The sequence below is a fragment of the Herpailurus yagouaroundi genome, unplaced genomic scaffold (assembly GCF_014898765.1).
Source record: "Herpailurus yagouaroundi ecotype Mexico unplaced genomic scaffold, PumYag 100, whole genome shotgun sequence".
In the NCBI taxonomy this organism is placed as follows: domain Eukaryota; kingdom Metazoa; phylum Chordata; class Mammalia; order Carnivora; family Felidae; genus Herpailurus; species Herpailurus yagouaroundi.
In genome coordinates, this window is record NW_024412391.1 from 46202717 (window position 1) to 46229746 (window position 27030).

Sequence of the window (27030 nt, forward strand, 5' to 3'; positions counted from 1 at the left end):
CGTCCCGGCCTCCCTCGGCCCAGTTCCCCCGGTCCCGTCTGGCTGGCTGGCCGCGGCGCAGGAGAAGCTGCGGAGCAAAGGTCCCAGCGGCCCGCCCCCTCCCGCCGAGCCCCCGCCCCCAGCCCGCCCCGCTTGGCTAATTCGCCCGGGCAGGCTCGGGGCGCTGCGTGAGCGGCTGCGGGGATCGGGCGAAGACCGCAGGTGAGTGCGGCGGCGCGGGCTCCGCTCCGGCGGGCGTTCGGCCCCGGGGAGCCGGGTCCGCGGCTCCTGTCTATCGGGGACACTCCTCCCCGCTGTTGCTCCATTCCTGAGGGAGACCAGTCGGTCGGCTGCCCAGCGACTGGCCATCGGGACCAACTGCGTTCCACTCTCCCCCATTCCCGGGCCTCTCTCCCCCACTTCCCCGCTGCCTCTTTCTTCCCGGGCTGTTGCGAGGACTGGTACCTTGTGTCCCAACGTCCCCACCCCGTTCACCATCCCTCTCCACTCCTTCATCCTTTGTCCTCGCGTTTCCCCCTGGATGTGCAAAGGCTTTCCCGGCTTGCGGGGCGTGTGTGCGGGAAAGGAAGGCCAGAGCACACGAGTTGAGTGTCTGGGCTTGAACGATTCCCTGTCTGCCTGAAATTGGGCCCCAAGCTTGGAGAGAAGGCCAAGCCCCCCTGAATGTCCTAGGCGGGGGATGGGATGACCTCATTCACAGCTGCCCGCGTGGCTTCCCTAGGCCTCGAGGTGCGGACCCCCTGGGCGCCCACTTCACATCTGCACCTGAGAGGCAACGAGGAGGGGGGGGGGGCTCCTACAAAGGCGTTTGTTGTAGAGTGTTTTGAAACACCACTCATCGAGGGGTGGCTCTGTTCTACAGGATGGGGAGAGGGATGGAGGTCTTCGGGTCGCAGCCCTCAAGAGGCAGACAGAGAATTGGAGTGGAATGAAAGAGGTGCTGTGAGGTCAGAGAAGCAGCTGAATACATGTAGTGTAAATTGATCATTGTCACAATCAACCACCAATGAGCTCTTCCTATTAAGGAAAACATCTGTGAGAAGTGGAGCCCAGGCAATTAGAGACTCGATCTGAGAAATATGGCCCAGGCTCCCAGCTGCTGTCCCATAGATCGCCTGCTTTAAGAGGAAGTTTGGCATTTTCCAGCAGTGTTTCTTTTTGTTCTCTTTGAACCCTCAAGGGGACCAGAGAGTTCTTCTCTGTTCTTAAGCCCTCTCTTCTGTTACCCACTCCACTTCCCAAAAGCCTTTTCTGTCTCACCCTCACTCCTTTTTCAAACTCACGCCTGTCCTGTGACCATCATTTGTGTGTGTGTTTTTTTTTTTCTTTCACATACTGCTTTTTATTTTAGAAAGAAGCGATAGAGTACCTTGTCTTTAATTCGGCTTTTTATAAAATGAGCCCAGGTCCTGGGCTGTGAGCTGGGAGGATATAAAAAGATGACACCTCTGTTTTAATAGACTAAATTTTACTGTGTTATTTAGAAAACTAAAAATGATTCAAAATGTGCTGAAGTTGTTAACTATGAGACATGTACAGCAATGTCTCGTTTCCCTGGATAGTGAGGAAATAGCGTGTCCCATAACTGTGATTTTCACTTCCACTGTAACTGTAGTCTACCCTTTTGAGCACACTTTATTTTATAAAATGAATCTTATTCATATTTTAGAAAATTAATCCTATCAAAGAAAAGAGCTGACTGAGGAAATCAGCAAAGCACGGTGGTCAATGGCTCAGGCTTGGGAGGCAGTTGGACCACCATTGGAATCTTGGCTTTGCACTGATTCTCTGTGTGACATTTAGCGTCCTCCACAGATCTCCAGGAATACACTTAGATTTGAAAGAGTTGGGTTTGTTGCTTGTTGCAGCGAGGGCGTCCTCGCAGCTCAGGGAACCCTGGGGCGTCTCAGTAAGTGGGTGTTAGAAAGGAGTTCTAGCATTCAGGCTTGTAGGTGGTTTGGGGGAGAGTTTAAGGAAACAGGACTGAGTTCTGGATTGGATGCTGTCAGGAAGAGGGAGAATTCTATGGAGTATCTTCACAGATCTTGTCTAAAATGAAAGAAGGCTGCAGTGAGGCTAGAGCTGTGGTTGGCCAAGAAGCAGCTGTCATTCGTTAGCCACGACTGGTGATGGTGGTGGTGGCGGCGGCGGCTGTTTGGTCATTTTTGTGGTTTGGACAGTATTCGCATTTTGAGGTCACACAAGATTACGAGGGGTCTTGTTTTTGTTCTAATTTATCATGACGTCACCCAGAGTGGTCTTGCCTGATGTTGCTATGCTGAGGCACTGTTCGTGCTCAACAGGAGCATGCTGGGCCTGCACCTGGCCACCCCAGGGCTGGCTGATAGGACCAGGCCAGCTCCCCGGTGCCAGGGCTACTTTGTTTTTTTCCCTCTTTCGTGATATGGACAAGTTGCTTAACATCTTCGAACTTGAGTTTCCATCTCTGCACAATGCCTACTTGGTGTTGTTTTGAAGATTCAATGAGGAAATGCATAGCGAGAATTTAGCCCAGTGCTGGCACAGCACAGGTACTCTACAGCTCCTCTCTTTATCTAGTGTATTTTGATGTTGAGGTTTCTTCCTCAGAACTACTCAGAACTTCCTCAAAATTAATCAGCCAGAGCTGCTCCAAAGAAGCATCCTGAACTGAGCATGAAGAAGAACTGGGTCCTTTCCAACTCAAAGATTTGATCATTCTGTCACTTGGAACCATTATGAATGGATGCTAATTATGTGTGTTCTATTCTCAGGCCATCATGACCTTGGCGCCTATTTTTCCTTTGCTCCCAGGAGCCAGTGGCCCCAGTTGGCCAGGTGCTTTTCTGATTTGGTATTGTCTTGCTTTCATCGTCTCTTCTTTCAAAATCTGTTGTCCAGGAGTCTGATTCAAACTTCCGTATCCTTACCACATTTGCTTTTGTTTTCTGAGTTCTAATTGTTTTTTTTTTTTTAATTTTTTTTCAACGTTTATTTATTTTTGGGACAGAGAGAGACAGAGCATGAATGGGGGAGGGGCAGAGAGAGAGGGAGACACAGAATCGGAAACAGGCTCCAGGCTCTGAGCCATCAGCCCAGAGCCTGACGCGGGGCTCGAACTCACGGACCGCGAGATCGTGACCTGGCTGAACTCGGACGCTTAACCGACTGCGCCACCCAGGTGCCCCGAGTTCTAATTGTTTTGAGCTGGATGAGTAAGGACCTTTTGCTAATGGAATTTCTTTTTTTTTTTTTAAGTTTTTATTGAAGTTCCAGTTAACGTACAACGTAATATTAGTTTCAGGTGTACAATTTAGTAATTCAACACTTCTATGCAATACCCCGTACTCCTCACAAGTGCATTCCTTAGTCCCCATCACCTATTTAACCCATCCCCCCACCCAGCTAATGGAATTCTTTTTTTCTTTTAAATGTTTATTTATTTTGAGAGAGAGAGAGACAGACAGACAGACACTCCCAAGCAGTCTCCTGGCTGCCAGTGCAGAGCCTAACATGGGGCTCAAACTCACGAACCATGATATCATGACCTGAGCTGAAATCAAGAGTCAGATGCTTCACTGATTGAGCCACCCAGGTGTCCCATAGCTAATGGAATTCTTAAGGCCTTTTGTGAGAGCCAGGATCTGGGGTACAGCTGTGAAATGCAATGGGTTTTTAGGCCTTGAGCAATTTAAGCTAGATCTCTCATGAGGCCATTTTTGTCTCCTTTGAGATTGGAGCACACTGGAAATTTGAATCTGAATTCTGACTAATGTTGAATTGAGACCCTATTGTGCTTGTCTGTCAGGCAATGTGGGTTCTAGATCTGTCAGTTGGCTTCCAGGCATAGTATTTAATCTTTCCTGGCTAGATTGTTACTTTAGGTATTTGAGAATGGTATGGTAGCTTATTGTTTCCACTGCCACATGATAAACTCGACTGTATTAAATTTCTATCCTGTGTTTTAGCTGGCCTATTATATAAAAAAATCCTAGGAATAAAGAAAAAAAAATAGAAAATGGACCAAGGACACAAATGGTTAAGAAAAGGAAATACAAAAATCCTTTAAACAAAAGATGCTTGATTAAATTCATATTAAAATAACATATCCTAAGACTATACTGAGATATACTGTTTCTCACCTATGATACTGACAAAAATATAAAAGTTTGAGAACTGCTGAGACTTTGATACCTTACTGGTGAGACTGCAAAATGGTACAGCCCCTAAAATTATAGATGTATTTACCCATACGTCTAGCAATCCCTCTTGTAGGAATCTTCCTTTGGATTCTCCTACCCATGTATGAAGAAGACATGTCCAAGAGTATTTAGTGTGGTATTCTTATGCTAAAAAACGTAGACATAACCTACATAATCAGCCCTACAAGACAAACAGTGGTACAGCCACATGATGGAGTATTCAGCTGCAAAGTTGAAGGTACTAACATGGGAAGATTTCCAGCACATCTTGTTACACGATAAAAAAAAATAAGATGTCTGCAGAACAGTGTGCAGACTTCTTTGAACTTGTATTTGTATAAAGAAATACTGTGGTGGGGCGCCTGGGTGGCTCAGTTGGTTAAGCATCTGACTTCGCCTCAGGTCATGATCTCCCGGTCCGTGGGTTCGAGCCCCGCATCAGGCTCTGTGCTGACAGCTCAGAGCCTGGAGCCTGTTTCTGATTCTGTGTCTCCCTCTCTCTCTGACCCTTCCCCGTTCATGCTGTCTCTCCCTGTCTCAAAAATAAATAAACGTTAAAAAAAAAAAATTAAAAAAAAAAAAAAGAAATACTGTGGTAATATACCTGCAGGGAAGAGCCTTGAAAGGGTAGATGGAATCTGGGGACAAATGAGATTTCACAGTGTATTTTTTTTTTTTTTACACAATTTAGATATTTGAGCCATGTAATATATTATGCATTTATTTATTTATTTATTATTTTTTTTTAATTTTTTTTCCACGTTTATTTATTTTTGGGACAGAGAGAGACAGAGCATGAATGGGGGAGGGGCAGAGAGAGAGGGAGACACAGAATCGGAAACAGGCTCCAGGCTCCGAGCCATCAGCCCAGAGCCTGACGCGGGCTCAAACTCAGGACCGCGAGATCGTGACCTGGCTGAACTCGGACGCTTAACCGACTGCGCCACCCAGGCGCCCCAATATATTATGCATTTAAACATAATAAAAAGAAACCTCTAGCTTTAACTTCGCAAGAATATATGGATTTTCTTGACTGAATTAGCCTGATTCTAATAAAAACCTATAAAGCAATAGCCACCTGCATTAGCTTTTCCTAAAGCACACTACTCTGTCAAGAAGGAAAATTAACTGTGTTTGATGGTGGATGGAAACAAAATAATTTAGGAGTTCCTTTTCTTTAGCCTCTAATTCCTTTGGGGAGGATTACTGTCATTACAACAGCTTTGTCATCCACAACAGATGGATTTTATTATGTTATGTATATATTTGTTTTCCTTTTTTTTTTTTTTATTTTATTTTTATTTATTTTGAGAGTGAGCGAATAGGGGAGGGGCAGAGAGAGAGAGAATCTGAAACAGGCTCTGGCCTGTCAGTGCAGAGTCTGATGCAGGGCTTGAACACATGAACCGTGAGATCCTGACCTGAGCCAAAACCAAGAGTCGGACACGTAACTGACTGAGCCACCCAGGCGCCCCAAGTTATGTTTTTTAATGGCAAGTCTGATTTGGCTTTTTCAGAAACCTGTTTGACCTGAAGGGAAGTTAGTGAACTCCCTTTCATGTTATACCAGAAAAGAATAGAAATTATAAAACTAGAGATGCAGATACCAATGGTGTATATACTGAGGCAGATTCTGCTGTGGCTCTGCTCTTGGACAAGCAGGATGAATTCCCACAGATCATTGGGGAGACCTTATTTGTTAAAAGCTCTTTCCGTACATTCGGCAAAATAAATCTTGCATGCTACCCTGGATCCACTTTCAGCAGGTATGTCCCCCACCAATCTGCTTCCTCCTGAATTTCCTTTCTTGGTACCTGGCATCTCTATCTCCTTGGCCAACCCACACCTGACATACCTGGAGACCATCCTTTGGAGTCCCTTTCCATACCACCCTCACATCCAACCAGAGTTCAGGGGAAACCACCAAATCAGCATCTTTTCTATCCTTACACCGATGACATAGTTCAGTATAACCATTTGACGTCCATCTCTAATCTTGTTCCCTCCCAGCTGGTTTCCTGTTTTGCTTCTGGAAGATCTTGCTAACGGTCCACTCTTGATTGCATTGCTCCCTGTACAACCCCTCTGATGGCTCCTGCTGCTCTGGCCCCCAGCAAGGGAGGCACGGCTTGCATGGCCTGGACCAAGGCTTCCTCATCCCTGTCCTTTGCCCTTCTCTGCTCTAGAACCGTGCACTCCAATGAGAGAACCAATCCCAGAGCTTGAAAGGTAATTCTGTATCTGCCAAGCAAGCGGTGATGGGTATACTTACACAAAATGATGTCTCGTGGACCACGATGAGCTTGTCAGTCACAAATCTTGCCATGCACGATCTTCCCCACCCCTTCCACCACCTCCTGCAAATGCCAGGCTTTTATAATTGCTGATCCTCTGACTGTTTCTACTTAGTCAACAAAATGCAGTTGGATCCTGTGTACTTCAGGAGGACTTCTCTGACCGTATGCTTCTCTCCAGTTGGATTTAGAACCCTTTTCTTGGTTCATTTCTTATGACAATGTCAATATCTAGCATAAACCCTAGCTGTTTATGTTTCTATCTGGCCACCAAACTAGTAGCTCAAGGAGAGAGATTACTTTATATATTTATTGAAGTATAGTTGACACCCACTGTTATATTAGTTTCAGATGTATAGTATATGATTTGACAACTCTATGCACACCACAACTGTAGCTACTGCCTGTCACCATACAAGGCTTTTGCAATACCATTGACTATATTCCTTTTGCTGTACCTTTCATCCCTGTGACTTATTCTATAGCTGGAAGCCTGTGGCTTCCACTCCCCTTCATCCATCTCCCTACCCCACCCCTCTGGCAACCATCAGTTTGTTCTCTGTGTTATGGGTCTGTTTCTGCTTTTGTTTGTTTATTTGATTCCACATATAAGTGAAATCCTCTGGTTATTTGCCTTTGTCTGATTTACTGAACCTAATACCCTCTAGGTCCCTCCATGTTGTTGCAAATGGCAAGATCTCATTCTTTTTTATGGCTGAGTATTATTCCATCACACACACACACACACACACACACACACACACACACACACACCCCACATCTTGTTTATTCATTTGTCTGTCAGGGGACACTTGGGTTGCTTCCATATCTTGGCTGTTGTAAATGCTGCAGTAAACATAGGGTGCATATATCTTTTCAAATTAGCATTTTTGTTTTGAGTAAATTCCAGTAGTGGGATTACTGGATCATATGGTGTTTCTATTTTTAATATTTTGAGGGAGCTGCATATTGTTTTCCACAGCAGCTGCACCAATTTACATTCCCACCAAGAGTGCATGAGGGCTCCTTTTTCTCCACATCCTCACTATCACTTATTACTTCTTGTCTTTTTGATTCTAGCCATTCTGAGTGGTGTGGAGTGATATCTTATTATAGTTTTGATTTGCATTTTCCTAGTAATTAGTGCTGTTGAGCATCTTTTCATGTGTCTGTTGGCCATCTGTGTAGAGATAGATTACTTTTTGTATCAGTATCCTAAGTGCTTAACGCAAGTACCTGTGTGTAGTAGGCACTTAAGGACAATTAGTGAATGATTCAGGAAATGTTTCAATAAGTGAATGAGTGCTCAGCACAAGCAAGCAATTTAATATAGTGAGAGATGAATTACAGATGAGAGTCTGAGCATAGGGACTTTTCCTTTCTTGCTGTTCACTGTTTATCAAAAAGTAACTTTTTATGTTTTAGAACACTTTCCTTAAATGTTTATTCTTACTGTTAATACACAAGAACATAGGGAGCCACACAATAATCAGAGAAAAGGCACTTGAGAGAAGGGCGAGTGATAAGTAAGGCAAACATTTTCTGATGTCCTAGAGGAGGTTCATGTTAAAGCAAGCAGGTTCAACTAGTTAATGTCTAAGACTAATCCCAGCTCTCAAACTCTGTGATTTTCTATCTGTGTGACTGCCAGACACAAGGGTACAAATACAAATAAACCACATTTCTTATCCATTGGATAATTTAATCTTTGAGCATGGATAATTAAAAAAAAAAACCACCTTATTTCACTTGTGCTTTTTTTGAGTAATAATTACATGTGTGTGTATTTATGTGTATGCACATATATATTCGTGTGTGTATGTGTGTGTATATAGTCTATACGTATATAACTAGGTGCAATTTATATATTGTGAGTTGTTAATAACATTTGCCCATATTTCTATTACAGTGTTTTAAAAACAATTTGTAAAAGATTTTTTTACAAGTATTTTTTATAAGTATTCTAGTTTTTTTTTTATAAATATTGTAAGTATTTTCTCAGTTTTCTGTTTGTCTTCCTAAAGGCCTTTCTCATCCTACAATTGAACAAATATTTGTATTTTTAACTAGTATTTCTATAGTTTCATTTTTCCTCAAAAACCCTCCAATCCATTGAGAATTTTCTCTTGTGTATGGCATGAGCTGGGAATCTGGCTGTATATATTTTTTCAGATGATAAGCCCATTCTTCTGACACCATTTATGGAATAGTCTATACTTCTTCTACTGAATACAGTATTTTATATCTTCCAGGGTGTTTCTTCTTTTTCCCCACAGCTGAAGAGTGATGAGGTCTTCATTTCTGAATTAAAAAGTAATAGTTCCTTTCCATTTGTGAATAGGGGAAATCACACAGTGTGGAGAAAAAGCACATTGACCCTTCAAAGAAGAGGTCCTACCTTTGTATCTTACAAATTAGGGTTGTCAGTATGTTGGTCAACAAATATTCCCATGTGTCTGACTTCTAGATATATTTCCTGACCATTGTGGCTGGCTCAGCCCGTATGACTGCTTCTGATGAATTGTGAGTGAACATGTTCTGTGTCAGTTTGAGGCCAGAGCATGTAATTGCTGGTGTGAACTCTTTCCTGTTGGGTGATGATTGACAGTATTCAAGAAGGAGGCTTCCCCTTTAGTCTGGACCCTTGAATGACTACAATGGCAAAAGTTTTCTTGTCCTCCTGTGTTGGAAGTGTAGCGTGGCCCATAGATAAACCTTTCTTGTTATAAGCCACTAATATTTGGAACTTATTTTTTTCTGAAGCACAACCTAGCCTATCTTCACTTACACACCTGTTCTCTTTCAGTATTCAATTTAATTTTTTGTCATCAACTGAACTCACACTAGTTTTGTAGGGAGGAGATAGGATTGACACTAGGGAGAAATAAGGCAATTTTAGAAAAAAAATAGGTGAGATAATAACTTCCTATTTAATTTGCAGGTAACTTTTTTTTTTCCAGGTAATCTGGGGCTCTCATCATGTTTGCCAAAGCAACAAGGAATTTTCTTAAAGAAGTTGATTCTGGAGGTGACCTGATTCCAGTATCAACCTTGAATGACTCTGATAAATTACAGCTTCTAGGTCTGGTGACCAAAAAAAAGAGACTCTGGTGCTGGCAGAGACCCAAGTACCAGTTTTTATCTGTCACCCTTGGAGATGTGCTTACAGGAGACCAGTTTCGGAGTCCAGGTAGGTTCCTTTGGGTATATGCTACAGTTAGTTCCAGAAAGATGATGATTCATCTTCTAGGTTACATGCGGTCTTGAGTGATTGTAAGGTGACATCTTATAATGAATTCTCCTGTTTCTTTGCATACTGTTCTTAGAGATATACCCTTTCTTTAAATGAACAAAATTCTACAGGGCAGATGTGAAAAGTTATAGCTTAAGTTTTAAAAAATAATATTGAAGTTTGTGATGTAAAATTAAAACATGTAAAATTAAGGCCCACCGTAGGTGTTGTGGCCACTGAGCATAAATAGGTTGATTCAGATCCTACATATCCAATGGGAGGGTGTGAAAAGTTTTATTACTCACATAATGAAGCTTTCTGGGGAGACCAGGATAGGCTCTCAAGCTGGTCCAGAAATAGCTGGAGAAGAGGGGAGATAAAGTGGTAGAATTTCTGTGTAGCACTTTGTATAACCTAAGTCTTCCATTTATCAGAAAATGACATTGTTCTGGCCTAAATCCAGTAGATACATTGAGTATTTGCTATGTGCCAGGCTTTGCATTATGTGATTTAGGTACATCAACTTGTAACAGAATTCATCAGGAAGGCATTATCTCCAAATTAGATATGAGAAAACTGAGGCTCAGGGAGATGAATTTTAGCCAGTTCTTCTAGCTAGGAATATTAGAATAGTGATTACAATCTTGAGCTCTTAACAACTGTTCTATGCTGCTCCCCTAAGAATTTCCCAAAGTGTTTGTATTCCATAGGATACAAATAAAATAGGAAAAGCCTTTGAATTGAGGGCATTTTCACAGTCTTCTTATTTTTGGTGGTGGTGAGAGAGATGATTCTCTGTTTTGTAAATTGCAAAGATAATGATGGGTGATTAATTCTCATTAACCTTTGTTGAGGAACAAGCTTTTTTGACTGGAGTGAAAGAAATACAGGTGTTGGGGGCAGTGAGTGGTTAGAAAGAAGCCTTTCAGACTTCAGGAAGATTGGAATGCCTTATGAAGTATAAGAGTATAAGTATAAGGAGCCCAGGTGAACCTTGGGGCAGAGAAATGAAAAAAGCCCAGTGTGAAGTTCTAAAGAGCCTCTAAGTGTAGCCATACCCAATGACAGTGACTGAGACTATTTTTATGGTGGTATTTGGTTGGATTAGAGATGAGAACACTAGAAATCTGGACACATGAGGCTGGCAATTCAGGGATGAAATCATCAGATGTTTATCTTTAGTGTCCAGAAAAGAAGGGTAGAGCTTGAAGGCAATGGGATAGCCATCTGGATGTGACCAGATGAGATAGTAATTCATGGAGGACTTGATGGAAGCTGGGACACTTGGTGGGTGGTGGCATCTTCCTAAGTCTGGGAAGCCGGAAAGTAAGGGTAGAGAATCTGGAGCTTGTGTGTTCCAGGATGGTGTTGGAGGGAGGGAGGGAGGGCAGGCATGACAACTGACTTTATCAGGAATAGAGATAAGGTATGATAAGGAATTAAATGGCTGGGTAGAGGTCAGTATAAACAGGTAAGTGTGGGGAGGGGAATTTTTTTCATAGAGATGGTAATGAAGGCCTAGGGAATGTTCTCTAAGATGGGTGGGAAGGGAAGATGCCCAGGGTCTACTTGGCTGACCTGCTAGATATCACATAAGGCAGACCTCTCTGTTGTGAGCGGAGGCTGCTGTTTTCACTCTGGTTAGGTATCAACCGCATGAAGTCCCTTTATAGTCTTTACCCTGGAAAAGTACACATTTAAAATATTCTATTTTATAATCTGGATAGTGTTTAAATGGATGCTTGCTTGAAATTTTATTTATTTTTAAGTAATCTCTATGCCCAACAATGTGGGGCTAAAACTCACAACCCTGAGATCAAGAGTCGCATGCTCTTTTGACTGAGCCAGCCAGGCACCCCTGGATGCTTGCTTCAACATTATTCGTTAAACTCTTTAGATACTTTTTGTGCACCTATCTATATACGTATATGTTGGAATTGAAATCCAAAAACAAAAAACAAACAAACAAAAAAAGCACCTGGTAGAAACCCTGGCCAACAGTTCACATCGTACTGGCTCCATTTTCCTTTTCACATACACAGCATGGCTGCCAGGCAAACTTCATGTTTCTCATGGATTTCCACAGGACTGGAAAGGTAGGTGACCTAAGGCAGAGAGGTGGCCGTATTATCATCAGACTCCTTTGCGTGTCTCATTCTCTCCAGCGGTTGTGGAGTCGGACTTTGTGAAATATGAGGGCAAGTTTCAAAACCAGCTGAGTGGGTCCATCGAGACGGCACTAGGGAAGGTCAAGCTGAGTATTGGAGGCAAAGGCCTTGTGGAAAGGCAGTCTTCATTTGGAACCCTGAGGAAGCAGGAGGTGGATTTGCAGCAGCTCATGAGAGATTCCACTCATAGGTAATGAGAATTCTGTTTGGCATTTTGGATTTTGACATGTGTCCCATTTAAAGATCATTCATTTGGACCTTTGTAAAAAGGGTGACCGATGGGAACTTTGCCCCAAAGCAAACATTATTGAATGCCTGTCATGCTGAAACTTGACGAGAACTTATCTTTTACTCTGGAATTTCTTTATTTTTAGTGTGAGTGGTGAGACCTGGAAAGCACCATTTTTTTAAAAAATAAGGTATAATTAATATATAACGTTGTATTGTTTCAGGTGTACAGCATAATGATTTGCTATTTGTCTATACTGCAAAATGATCACCACAGTAAGTCTAGGTAATACCTGTCACCGTGCATAGTTGTAAATACAATTTTTCCTGTGATGAGAAATTTTCAGATTTATTCTCTTAGCAACTTTCAAGCAGGCAATACAGAATTATTCACTATAGTCCTTGTACTGTGAGTTACATCCCCATGACTTATTTATTTCATAACTGCAGGTTTGTACCTTTTGATCTTCTTTACCCAGTTTACCTACCCCTCACCCTCTACCTCCAGTAATCACTAATATAGTCTCTATATGTATGAGCTCATTTGTTGTGATTCCATATATAAGTGAGATCATGCTGTATTTGTCTTTGTCTGACTTAGTTCACTTAGCGTAATGCCTTCAAGGTCCATCTGTGTTGTTGCAGATGGCAAGATTTCCTTCTTATATGTGGCTGAATAATATTCCATTGTATATGTATTAAGTTAGGTTCCTGACCGATTCCAACAGTGTCTGAGAATTCAACTCAATGCTGACACTATCTACTTAAAGATAGTATCAGATTCACAGGTGAAAGATTCAGTCCTAAAAGACTGCCTTCAACCCTTACTCTGTATCAGATGCCAGCAGCAAGCCCAGGCTGTTAGTTATGCTTCTGACCACCTGGCTACAGATTGGAGGTTCCCGTGACCTCCTCCTTGGACTTTAGATGCCATTCACACGTCTAAGTTATTACCTGTATTTCTGGCCAACTGGCTAAAAACCAGATTCCTATGATTCCTTTCTTGAGTTCAATTAATTTGTTAGAGAAGCTAACAGAACTTGGTAACATTTTACATACTAGGTCACTGGTTTATTATAAAAGGATATAACTTAGCACCAGCCAAGTAGAAGGGATACATAGGGTTGGGTGGGAGAAAAGGGCGTGGAGCCTCCATGCTCTCTCCAGGTCACCACTCTTTCCAAATCTTCACGTGTTCACTAATCTGGAAACTCTCTGAATGCTGTCTGGGTTTTTAGGGAGGCTTTATTACATAGGCATGATTGATTAAATCATCATCGGCCTGTGATGACTGATTCAACCTTCAGCCCCTCTCCCCACCCTAGAGATTGGGGTGGGGGTACTGAAAGTTAAAATCTTGTAATTACACTGTTGGCTCCCCAGGTAACCAGACCCCATCTTTAGGTTAACTAAGGGCTTTCCAAAAGCCACTTCTATCCCTCTTACCACAGGAAATTCCACGGGTTTTAGGAGCTCTATGCCAGAAACTGGATTAAAGACCAAGTTTAAAGACTATATATTTCTTACTATAAATCACAATATAACATATATGCCATATTTTCTTATCTATTCATCCATATATGGACACTTAGATTGTTTCTGTATCTTGGCTGTTGTAAATAATGCTGCAGTGAACATGGAGTGCAGATTGTTTAAATACTTTACATAAATACCCGCAAGTGAAATTTCTGGACTATATGGTAGTTCTATTTAAAATTTTTGAGGGACCTTCATACTGTTTTTCATAGTGGTGGCACCAGTTCATGACTCCACCAACAGAGCCAAGGTTCCCATTTCTCCACATCCCCTCCAACTCTTGTTATTTCTTGCCTTTTTGATATTAGCTATTCTAACAGGTGGGAGGTGATATATCATTGTGGTTTTGATTTGCAGTTCCTTGATGATTAGTGGTGACAAGCATCTTTTCGTGTGGCCATTGGCTATCTGTAGGTCTTCTTTGGAAAAATATCTATTCAGATCTACCCACTTAAAAAATTGGATTTCTTTTTTGCTATTGAATTGTATGAGCTCTTTATTTTATATATTAACCCTGTATCAGGTATGTGATTTGCAAATATTTTTTCCCATTCAGTACGTTGCTTTTTCATTTTGGTGATGGTTTCCTTTGCTGTGCAGAAGATTTTTAGTTTAGATGTAGTCCCACTTGTTTATTTTTATGTTTGTTGCTTTTGCTTTTGGTGTCAGATTCAAAAAGTCATCGCCAAGACCAATGCCAGGGAACTTACCACCTATGTTTTCTTCTAGGACTTTTATGGTTTCTGGTGTAACATTCAAATCTTTAACCCATTTCAGTTAATTAAAAAAATTTTTTTTTAATCTTTATTTTTGAGAGAGACAGTGAGACAGAGTGTGAGTGGGGGAGGGGCACAGAGAGGGAGACACAGAATCTGAAGCAGGCTCCAGGCTCCGAGCTGTCAGCATAGAGCCTGATGCAGGGCTCGAACTCAAGAACCGTGAGATTGTGACATGAACTGCGGACGCCCAACCAACTGTGACACCCAGGCATCCCTTGAGTTAATTTTTGTGTATGGTGTAAGATAGTGGTCCAGATTTATTCTTTTGCATGTGACTGTCCAGTTTTCCCCACACCATTTATTGAAGAGACTGTTCTTTCTCCATCGTATATTCTTGGCTCCCTTGTAATTAATTAAATGACCACATATGTATGCATAGGTTTATTTCTGGGCTCTCTATTCTGTTCCATTGATCTATATGTCTGTTCTTACACCAGTACCATACTGTTTTGATTACTGCAGTTTTGTAATATAGTTTGAAATGAGGCCATGTGATGCCTCCAGCTTTGTTCTTCTTTTTTTAAGATTGCTTTGGCTACTCAGGGACTTTTCTGGTTCCATTTAAATTTTAGAATTGTTTTTTCTGTTTCTGTGATAAGTGCATTGGAATTTGATGGGAATTACATTAAATCTGTAGATTGTTTTGGGTAGTAGGGACATTTTAACAGTATCTTCCAATCTGTTAACACAGAATATCTTATTTATTTCTTTTTCAACTTATTTTATCAGTGTCTTACAGTTTTCAGTGTACAGAATATTCACCTTCTTAAATTTATTCTAAAGTGTTTTATTTTTATGCAATTATAAATGGAATTGTTTTCTTAATTTCTCTTTTTGAATGTTCATTATTAGTGTATAGAAATGCAACAGATTTTTACGTATAGATTTTGTATCCTGGAACTTCACTGAATTTATTAGTTCTAACAGTTTTTTGGTGGAGTTTTTAGGGCTGTCTCTGTAATGTCATGTCATATGCAAATAGTGGTAGTTTTACTTCTTCCTTTCCTGTTTGGATGCATTTTATTTCTTTTCCTTGCCTCATCACTCTGGTTTGGACTTCCCAGACTATGTTGAGTAAAGTGGTGAGAGGGTATCTTTGCCTTGTTCCTGCTCTTACAGGTAAAGCTTCCAGATTTTCACTGTTGAGTATGATGTTAGCTGTGAGCTTGTCATATATGGCCTTTTACATTGAGGTATGTTCCCTCTGTACCTACTTTGTTGAGAGGTGTTCTCATAAAGGGATGCTGAATTTTGTCAACAGTGCTTTTTTTTGCACCTATTGCAATAATTGATCATATTGATCATATTATTGTTACCTTACATTTGGTGAAGGTGGTGTATCACATCGATTGATTCATGCATATTGAACCATTCTTGTATCCCTGGTGTAAATCCCACTTGATGATTATGTATTATCCTTTAATGTGGTGTTTTATTTGGTTTGCTAATATTTTGTTGAAGATATATGCATCTATGTCCATCATGGATATTGGCCTGTAATTTTTTTCTTTTTTTAAACTGAGGTATAATTGACATGCAACATTATATTAGTTTCAAGTGTACAACATAAAGATTTGATATTTGTATACATTGTGAAATGATCACCACAATAAGTCTTGTTAATATCTGTTACCCTAGTGGCATATAATTTTCTTTTCTGTGGTGTTGTCGTCTACGTTCTGTATCAGGGTAATGCTGGCATTATAAAATGAGTTTGGAAGTGTGTTCTCTTCTATTATTTGTAAGAATTTGAAAAGGATTGCTATTGTTTAAATGTTTGGTAGAATTCACCCATGGAGTTATCTGGTCCTGGACTTGTGTTTGTTGGGAGATTTTGAATACTACTACAATCTCCTTATTAGTAATTGGTCTGTTTAGATTTTTACTTTTTTTCCTGGTTCAGTCTTGGTAGGTTGTATGTTTCTAGGTATTCGTTTCTTTTAGGTTGTCCCATTTGTTGGCATATAATTGTTCATTGTAGTCTTGTATGATCCTTTGTGTTTCTGTGGTACCAGTTGTAATACCTTCTCTTTGATTTCTGATTTTATTTGAATCCTTTTCTTGGTGAGTCTAGCTACAAGTTTTTCAATTTTGTCTATCTTTCCAAAGAACCAGCCCATAATTTCATGGATCTTTTCTGTTGTCTTATTGGTCCCTATTTCATTTATTTCTGCTCTGATTTTGTTATTTCCATTCTTCTCTTAAGTTTGGGCTTTGTTCTTTTTCTAGTTCCTTGAGGTGTAATGTTAAGTTGTTTGTTTGGGATCTTGTTTCTTGAAGTGTAGGCATTTATTGATAATTATTTCCCTCTTAGAACTGCTTTTGTTGCATCCCATAAGTTTTGATGTGTTGTATTTCTGTTTTCATTTGTCTCAAGGTATTTTTTTTTGTCTTTTGATTCATTTTTGACCCATTGGTTGTTCCATAGCATGTCATTTAATGTCCACATAATGGTGAATTTTCCAGTTTTCTTCTGGTAATTGGTTTTATCATAATGGTCAAAACAGATTCTTGATAAATTTACTAAGACTGGTGGCCTAACCTCTGGTCTATCCTTGAGAATGTCCCAGATGCACTTGAGAGGAATGTGTATTCTGCCGCTTTTGGATAGAATGTTCTGTATGTATCTGTTAAGTTCTTCTGGTCTAATGTGTCCTTTAAAGCTGATGTTTCCTTACTGATAATTTGTCTGAGGTGATCTATCCATGAATGTGGGTTGTTAAAGTCTCATACTGTAATTGTATTGCTGTCTATTTCTTTAGGTCTATTAATATTTGCTCTATGTGTTTAGGTGCTCCACTATGTTAGATGCATAAATATTTACAAATGTTATATCCTCTTGTTGGGTTGACTCCTTTAACATTAAATAATGCTCTTCTTTGTTATTACAGTTTTTTGTTCTAGTTCCTTGAGGTAGAAGTATAACTGGCCCAACTTTCTTTTGTTTCCATTTTTAAAAATTTTTTGTTTGTTTATTTTTTGAGAGAGCGGGAGAGAGAAATCCCAAGCAGGCTCCACACTTTCAGTGTGGAGCCCAATGTGGGGCTCAAACTCAAGAACTGTGAGATCATGACCTGAACCAAAACCAAGAGTCGGACGCTCAGCTGACTGAGCCCCTCTTTTGGTTTCCATTTACATGCAATATCGTTTTCCAACCCTTTACTGTCAGTTTATGTGTCTTTACATTTTAAGTGAGTCTCTTATAAGCAGTATATAGATGGATCCGGATTTTTTTTTAATCCATTCAGCCACTCTTTGCATTTTTATTGGCATATTAGTCCACTTACATTTAAGGGAAGCACTCAAAAAGGATGTTACTTTAGGAAAATATGTTCCTTTTTTTAAATTACAATTATACTATTTATAAAATGCTAACAAGGAGAGTATGCTATGTCCTACATTTTTGAATATTGGTATCAGAAGTGGGAAAATGACATTCCCCTCAGGCTCCTGCTAATTTTCTGCTTAGGAAAAAAAAAAAAAAAAAAAAAAGCAAATTAGGGACTTCAGCAGAGGAGCTGGTCTTCAACTTTGAAATGTTGAAGAAAACCCCACAGTTTTTCATTGTTTAGCTTGTAGTAAATACATTTTATCCAGTGTAACTCATTATTTTTACTTTGGTTATTGAACACTCAATAATTTTGTCAAGTGCCTACTGTGTGCCGTGTACCATTCAGCATGCTTGGGATGCTGTAGTGAACAATATGCCAACATTTCTGCTCTACATTCCAGTGAGGAGAGACACAAACATGCAACTTAGTAAAATCTATAGTGGGTTGATGGGGATTGGTGGATTGGAGAAAAATACAGCAGGGAACGGGGGGAATTGGGCATGCTAGGAATGGGAGCTATGATTTGGAAAAGTAGCCAGAGAAGGCATTGTGGGGAAGTTGACATCAAAGCATAGATTTGAAGGAGGATAGATTCGAGTATAGGGGTATCCTGGGCAAGCATGTTGTGGGCAGAGGTCAGTGTGGCTGGAACTAAGTAAGCTGGGCAGGAGAAGGAGAGTCAGAGGGGGTAAAAGGAGCAGATGGCAGGTCCTGCAGGGACTTACAGGCTGCTAGAAGGACTAGTTCTCATGCAGAGTAAGATGGGAAGCTGCCAGAAGACTTGGAGCAAAGAAGTGACATGATGGGACTTAAGTTTTTAGAAGGATCATTCTGGCTGCTGATGGAGAAGAGACTGATAGGCAGAGGCAGGGAGTCCCATCGAGAGGTTATTGCAGTAATCCTCATGAGAGATGTTTCGGTTTGTACATTATCCTAGGTATGTTTTCGTACGTAGTTTTATCACCCTTTTCTTCTCTTTACCCTTTTCCTTTGAAAACAGAAAATGCATCTCCAAATAAAGAGAAAACTCACCTTTAAGTATACGTGATTTATCTTTGCTTTTGTAACATAGGAAAAGAATTATAGGAAATAAAAATACATTCTCTAATTGAACAAAATTAGGTTTAAAAAAGTAATGTGTAAATAATACCATAAAAGTCCTATATCAAGCATTTAGTGGGTGGATTTTGTATAGACATTGAGAATGTTGGGGCAGCTGCTGTCTTCAAAACTCATTCACTAAGGTCTGGTGCTTAATGGGCACCTTGGCCAGTATCCACTTCCTTCTGGTACTTTCTAGGATCCTAAGACTCAGCAGGAATCTCCCTTTGGTCAGAGAACTTTAAGCTCTGTCTGGTGATACTGGGTGGAAGGGACAGCCTCTTCTTTCTCTGATAGTCATAGTTTTTATTTTCCTTTCTCTATGGCTTTTTTTCTTTGCTAGAGAGACATTTTCCTTTTCTACTCCAATACTTGGGACATACCAGAGAAATACTTGCTGTTTACCTGGAAATAAAATTTATTTGGGCGTTGTGCATTTTCATTTGCTAAGTCTGGTAAATAAGGGGGAAGAAGGGCAGGTGGGCTGGGAGTGTTGGGGGGCTTCCGTTTCTCAGTCATCAGACCTCTTCCATTGGTTAGCCCTGTTTTGCAGTTTTGTTATTTCTATTTTATGAACCACCTTTGGCAATGCTTATAATCACATTTCCCAGTATGGGTTTTCCAAACCCTCTTCATGATTCAGGTGTGGAAGATAGTGCCGACAGGAAGCATAAGGAGAGGGCTCAGTGAGTAGAGATGGGAGAAAATATTGTGAAGAGAAAGAAGTTATTGTCAGCAGTTGTAAGCGGGATTATAGGGAGGCACCCACTGTGTGCCAGACACTTGATGGCACTGACGTAAAGTGTGCATTTGCTCTGCACAGCTCTCTTCTTTTACAATTAAGGATCTAAGGCTCAGGAAGGAAAAGTAACTTGTTTCCAGTCCCATAGCTCAATTTGGATGCTGGATCTGGGATTCATCCCAGGATTTCCTGGCTCCAGAGCTCCTGTTCTTTCTTCTAAAATCGTGTGTCAGTGACTGTGAGGCAAAGAAACTGGCAGAGGTAAAAGCCGCTGCAGTTCTAGCACAGGATGAAAGGTCAAGCATCAGTTCAGGTTTCCAGTGGACCAGGTGCACGCGTCTGCAAGCCCGGTGCCTAGCTAGCCCTGTCCACCGGGAGGTGCTGTACGCAGGGGTGAGATCACCTCAGGAGCATCATTAGAAACCCATTCGTTGTAGAGGTGATGGGGAAGGGATGCCCTGGGGCTGAGGATGGAGGTGACACCAGGAACATTGTAAAAGAACACATTTGACATCTACAAATGTAAGATGTGTCTTACAGCAGTCACCTCTTCCTTGTTCTGTTATTAGAGGGAAAGGTAAGCTGCAGGGGAGGAGAGGGATGGCAAGGGGGGGACCCTCCCAATCACGGGATAGAGATCATGTAAAGCTAATATTCTTCTTTCTTCAAACTGGAGTCATAAATTCTTATCCACATCATCTACCTGTCTTTGGACTCGTGCAACATCATTGGATTGATAAGGTGCTCTTTGCCATACGTGTGGCCTTGGGAGTGGTAATTAGTAATGCTTAAGTGCTGTACATTCTTGAGGGCTTATTTGCAGTCAGTCATTTTTATTTCAGGTAATTTAGATAAGTTGTCACCAGTGTAAAAGTTATTTTAGCCCTCAGAATTCATAGTATTAGCTTTATTGTCTGTGAGATATGTGTACATCTCAAAAACAAACTTCATCTATCCTTGAAAACACAAGCGCCTGTATATGTAACCTTATCTAGCATTGTTGGGCATGAAGGTATTCCATTGGACTTAACCTTCCAGACACCTGGAGCTGACCCCTTTGAATGAGAGCTCTGTCTATCTTAAAACATTCTTTTTAAAAAAATTTTTTTTGTTTTAATTTATTTTGAGAGAGTGAGTGGGGAAGGGACAGAGAGAGTGACGGAGGGAGAATCCCAAGCAGGGGATGGATGTGGGGCTCAAACCCATGAGCAATAAGATCATGACCTGAGCTGAAATCAAGAGTCGGATGCTCAACCCACTGAGTCACCCAGGTGCCCCTATCTTAAAACATTCTTAATTGAAAATCATGCTAAGATATATCAGGAGCTGCTGCTGCTGCTCTTCCTCCTCCTCCTCCTCCTCCCCTCCTCCTCCTCCTCCTTCTTCTTCTTCTTCTTCTTCTTCTTCTTCTTCTTCTTCTTCTTGTCTTTCTTTTTAAAGTTTGTTTATTTATTTTGAGATAGAGAGAAGAGAAGGGCAGAAAGGGAGAAACAGAATCCCAAGCAGGCTCCACACTATCAGTGCAGAGCCTTACATGGGGCCTGAACTCATGAACTGTGAGATCATGACCTGAGCTGAGATCACGAGTCAGATGCTGAACTGACTGAGCCACCCAGTGCCCCTTCTTCTTCTTCTTCTTTTTTTAAATGGAGATTACCACATTTATTGATCTTTTCATAATGATTTGTATTCATGTTTTTATTTTTTTAACAGTTTTTTAAAAAATGAGAGAGAAAGAGCATGTGAGCACGGGTGGGGCAGAGAGAGAGAGAGAGAGAGAGAGAGAGAGAGAGAGAGAGAATCCCAAGCAGGCTCCACACTGTCAGTGCAGAGCTGGATGCGGGGCTTGATTCCACAAACTGTGAGATCACGACCTGAGCCAAAACCAAGAGTCAGACACTTAACTGAGTGAGCCACCCAGGTACCCCAGGACTCATGTTTTATTCTTGAGATACATAATTATTAAAAACATAAAAATATTTTAAATTAAAAAACATTTTAAAAATGTTTTAAAGATTTTATTTTTAAGTAGTCTGTACTGTGAGGCTTGAACTTACAATGTGAGGCTTGAACTTACAGCCCTGAGATCAAAAGTCACATGCTGTACTGACCGATCAAGTGCCCCAGATCTATCATTATTTTGTAATAAATTCTCATTTTTCTGCCTTGTCTTCCTTTGTCAGTGGCCATCTGTTACCACGTTAAGCCTTAAGTGTAACCACAACAACACACCCCTCTCTGCACCTGATTTATTGCTTCTAATCTCCTAGGGTCTTGGGGAAGTTTATTCCTGGTAAATAACTTCTGGAACTTGGTATGTCACTTCTGCCCCTGGCCTCAGTTTCCTCAGCTGTTGGTGAAGTCACAGGCCTAGATGATCTTTGTGGGTTTCCTCCTGGGTAAATGTTAGAAGTGAGTGGACTACAGAGTGTGTCAGCCCTTCTCCCTGAGTTCAGGCCTTGGTTTCAGCTGATTTCTAGAGCAGATACCATTCTCATTCTGTGTTGTGTCGTAAAGCAAATTCTGGTAGAACAGATTAAAGTTCTGCATGAATGTGTGATAATTAGAAGTTTGGCTCTTCATTAAGAATTCCAACTTACAGGGGTGCCTGGCTGGCTCAGTTGGCAGAGCATGCGACTCTTGATCTTAGGGTCATGAGTTCAAGCCCCACGTATGGCGTGGAGTCTACTTTAAAAGAAAAGAATTCCAACTTATAAATTATAGATCTTGCAAGCACTAGTATGGCAATGACAAACCTTCATAATAATTTAAAATATTTCAAAATCACACACAATCTTATTATATCTAAATACTTCCAAATACCAAAGTTTTACGTACACAAAATTTTAATTTTTTTAAACATTTATTTATTATTGAGAGACAGAGAGACACGGAGCTTGAGCAGGGGAGGGGTAGAGAGAGGGGAAGAGACAGAATCTGGAGTAGGCTCCAGGCTCTGAGTTGTCAGCACAGAGCCCGATGCGGGGCTCGAACTCACAAACTGCTAGATTATAACCTGAGCCGAAGTCAGCTGCCTAACTAACTGAGCTACCCAGGCTCCCCTACACACACAAAATGTTAAATGCTATGCTTTATTATGGCCCACGTTTGACCTCTCTAAAGTTACTACAGTAGCTTTCATGAGTACTGTTTCTTTCCTTTTCTTTCTTTTTTTTTTTTTTTTTAAGTTTATTTATTTTGAGAGAGGGAATCTCAAGTAGGTTCCATGCTCAGCATGGAGCCCGACACAGGGCTCGATCTGATGACCATGAGATCATGACCTGAGCTGATATCAAGAGAGGGATCCACTGAGCCACCCAGGCACCCCTCATGAATTTCAAAGTGCCATCAACTGTTACCTTATTTAAAAGTTCTTTGAGTTCAGGGTTTTGAGGGCCCATATCTGTCTTTTTTTTTTTAATTTTTTTTAATGTTTATTTTTGAGAGAGATAAAGACAGAGCGTAAGTGGGGAAGGGACACACACACACATACACACACAGAATCTGAAGAGGCTCCAGGCTCTGAGCTGTCAGCACAGAGCCTGACACAGGGCTGGAACTCATGAACTGCAGGATCACGACCTGAGCTGAAGTCGGATGCTTAACCGACTGAGCCACCCAGGTGCCCCATCAAGGGCCCATGTCTTTCTTAAAGCAGCTATGCAATGAAGTTGGAACTGGTCTTTCCAACAAGATAAATTTCCCTCTGGTCAGTAGATAGTTTGGAAATCCTTTTGTCTTAGTGCTTGTCTCTGTGCGGGCATCATTTTTATTTTAAACTTTATTTATTTATTTAGAGAGAGAGAGAACCAGCAGGGGAGGGGCAGAGAGACGAGGACACAGCAAATCTCAAGCAGGTTCTATGCTGTCAGCACAGAGCCCGATGTGGGGCTTGAAATCATAAACTGTGAGATCGTGGCCTGAGCCGAAATCAAGAGTCAGACGCTCAACTGACTGAGCTGCCCAGGCTCCCCCGGGCATCATTATTTTAAATAGAGTTTGTGCCTAACAATTTAAAGACTTAGGACCACACATACTTAGAGAACAGGAGTATCCCGACCTTAGTCCTTTCCTTTATTCTCTTTTTTTCTTTGTTTCTCCTTTGCAGTTAGCCTTTAAGTAGTCAAACCAGGGGAGGGCATCCTGAGGGCTGGGGGTGGGAACAGCCAGGAGCATCTCTTCATGCTTTTCTCTTGGTGTTGGTGGGAGGGGTATTTTTGGCCACTCACGGATTGGTAAACTACAGGCCCATTTTTAAAATGAAAAAAAAAAAAACTGATTGTGGAAACGTACATACAGAAGTATAAAGAGTGGTGTAACAGGCAGTCATAAATCATCTTCTCCCACTCCTGGCTTAAAAGAGATCTTTTGCTTTAAACCAAGACATAGGAGCCATCTTTTTCTCCTTCGATGCCCCAGATTTCATTAATAAAATAGGACTAGTGTTCCCAAGGTATGTGTGTGAAATGAGAGAATACAAACAAAGCATGGCATGTGCCAAGTCCTCTTTGCATGTTGCTGTTAGTGTGAACACCTCCATAACCATTGCAAAAATTATTACTTGTCCCAAGTAGAGCTTGGGTATTCAAGCCAGGAAGGTCAGAGGTGTCAGAGGTAAATGTGTGACTTAGTCTTTGATAATAGAGCAGGGAGATGCTGAGTTTCAGAAGAGAAATAAAGTCAAGTCCTTGGAGTTTCTAATGTGTAGCATTTCCGATCTTCACATCTTGGGGGAGACAGGCAGCCGTGTAGCCTCCATTGGGAACCCTGCCATGGAAAGACTAACTACCTTCAGTGGAAGCGGGGGAGGCTCTGGTCTGTGCCTGTGGCAACAGCCTGGCTTCTCCCAAAATGAGTGTGGACCAGACATGTAGCTGTGCCATGAAGTCTGGAAAGCAGTAAGCTGTTCTTCACGTTTTGTTCCAGGAGGTGCTTGTTCAGTTCTTGAATAAAGATGTATGAAGCCCTTGAACAACATCAGTAAGACGTTAATAGCTTTGTCTTGGTGAGCTTTCAAGGACCCACCAAGTCTACTGTTCTTTAAAGATGTCTTTTCTGAGACCAACCCTGCTCCCCCCCACCCCCGCCTGGCCACACCCATCTCTGTGCTCTTTGAAAGTCAGTCAACTTGTTATTTTTTTCAAATTATTCTGTCTCCTGGTTTTGATCATAGTTCTTAGAACTGGGGGCTCCTGGAAGCTTGCTTGACCTTCTGTTATTTTTATCCACAGTATAATCATAGCTAACTAATAACCCCTCATGTGGGAGATGAGGGTGTTCTGGGGATTCTTTCACATATTTGATCCTGGGAGTGGTTTGTGTGTTTGTTTTGTTTTGTTTTGTTTTCTTTTTTTACAGAAACCATCCTGTCCTATGAGCTTTACTTTGACAGGTTACTTCAGATCTTTGTGGAACTAGGTACGATTTAGGTCCTGAGGAGAGATGTTCAAGTACTGTTTTCTTCTACAATTGGTAGACATTATCCTATTTCATCAAATCCCAGATGTCATCTGTTGTAAGATGCACCACTATTTTGCATACCACTAAGAAAGAACACTGCAAGTTAAGCCATGTCACCTGTCAATTTTAAAACATCCTGATTTCAGATATGTGAAAATGTGGGAAAAAAATGTGTGTTTTAAAATTGATGAGACGTGGTATTCAAAATTGGATCGCCTGGAACAAATCAGGGTTTGAGTTCAGATGAGCAAATGTTTATCCCACCTGAGCTCTTCACGTGGGGTCTGACACATGGACTGTACCCATTACTCCTTTTTAAAAAAATGTTTTTAATGTTTATTTTTTGAGAGAGAGAGAGAAAGAGAGAGAGAGAGAGAGAGAGAGAGAGAGAGAGACTGTGAGCAGGGAAGGGGCAGAGAGAGAAAGAGACAGAATCTGAAGCAGGCTCCAGGCGAGCTGTCAGCACAGAGCCCAAGGTGGGGCTCGAACTCACGGACCGCGAGATCAGGACGTGAGCCGAAGTCGAACGCTCAACCAACTGAGCCACCCAGGCATCCTAAACCTCCTTCTTGATCTGACTCCTCCTGAGGTACTGGTTGGTGAGGCTTAAGTCAAGTTGTCTCAGCCAGAAATCTGAGTACCAGACATGGCTCCTTCCTCACCTTCTCTCCCACACCTAGTCCCTCACTAGTTGGTTCTACCTCTTCAGTATCTTTCCTACCTGTTACTATTGCCCTAGCCTCACAACCACTTCCTGGTGCTGGCCTCTACCATCTGTTTGGTGGATGTCCACCAGGTCTCCTGGTGGATGTCCTCCCCTCTGTCACCCCTCCCAGTAGATTCTTCACAGGCCATGGGTTGGATCGTGTCCCTTCCCGGCTCATGCCCTGCTGTGCTCTCCACTGTCCTAGGGTGGTGTCCATACCCTCCTCTGGTTGACATGGCCCAGCTTTTGCCTTTCAGTGTCCTCTCCCACCATTCTCTCCTCACACTCTCAGGCCAGTCCCTGGAACTTATTTCAATTCCTGGGATTAAGCCCCAAGCTCTTTTCACCTCAGGCCCTGTCTGACAGCTCCTTCACTCCTGTCCCCACAGAGGCACAGAAGGACACATGTAGACTCCCTTCCTCTGCTTCTGGCCAGTTCCTCAGCCCCCACTGCCTTCAGGAGCCATGTCACCCAGGGATTCCCCTATTGGGGCACAGACCAGTGTTACTCTATGGGGTAACATATGTTGTACCTGCCTGATCCCGTGTCTGTGTTCCTCCCAGCACACCCTCCAGCTCACCTCTGGCCCTGCACAGTGTCTGCTGCATGCTAAACAGCATTTGGTTGAGAGAATAATTGGTTCACGTTCACTTTACATCTGAAGAGCCTGAATCGCTGAAGTTAGTTTGCCTAGACTTGGCATTTAAGCCCAGGTCCACAATACACATGATTTTTCAGGTCTAGCTGCTGAAGCACGGAGCTCTGAAGGAGAAAAATATCCAAAGGGCTCCTGCATGAACTCACCTCTGCACACCAAGCTTTACTTGGTTTATCATCTTGTAGACCTGGAGCATCTCAGAAGTGGTGGCAGTGACTGAATCGGTCTGTGTGGAAGCTGAATGTCTGTAATTGCTCAGGAGTTTTGTCCTCTCTCTCCCTGGGTTGTATGCAAGCGAGATGAGGTGTCACACAGACTACAATGTGAACAGAGGTGGAGCCACTGCAGTGTGGGGTCACCTGGTCATGTTGGTAATCATGTGCGGTGAGCCTTGTGCCTTGACTTTCAGTTTTTTTGGGCAATCGACAATCCCGAAGTCACCACCAAGTGAGAGAAAGAGCGAGGCTTTTCTCATTGTATTAAAGTGGAGGCCCCAGGGTGCAGTAGTTTAGGTTTCTGGGGCTTCCTGACCCCAGCTCTGGGTTCACTATCTCTGGTGTGTGGGAAGTTTCTTTTATGGTTGATATGGAGACTCTTGGTTGGCGGTGAGGA

General features: G+C 41.8%; 1 protein-coding gene across 2 annotated transcripts in view; it reads left to right on the top strand.

Annotated features, from left to right (window-relative positions):
* The first annotated feature begins 103 nt into the window (after positions 1-103).
* Positions 104-27030, top strand: part of GSDME (gasdermin E) — a 65273-nt gene continuing 38346 nt past the window's right edge. Inside the window, exons 1-4 of one of the 2 annotated variants that reach the window (XM_040472418.1) lie at positions 104-201; positions 6192-6410; positions 9436-9665; positions 11873-12065. In XM_040472418.1, the coding sequence (XP_040328352.1) occupies positions 9455-9665; positions 11873-12065 (404 nt within the window). In that variant the 5' untranslated portion in view covers positions 104-201; positions 6192-6410; positions 9436-9454. The remainder of the gene's footprint in view (positions 202-6191; positions 6411-9435; positions 9666-11872; positions 12066-27030) is intronic. The other variant, XM_040472419.1, reaches the window with a different exon arrangement.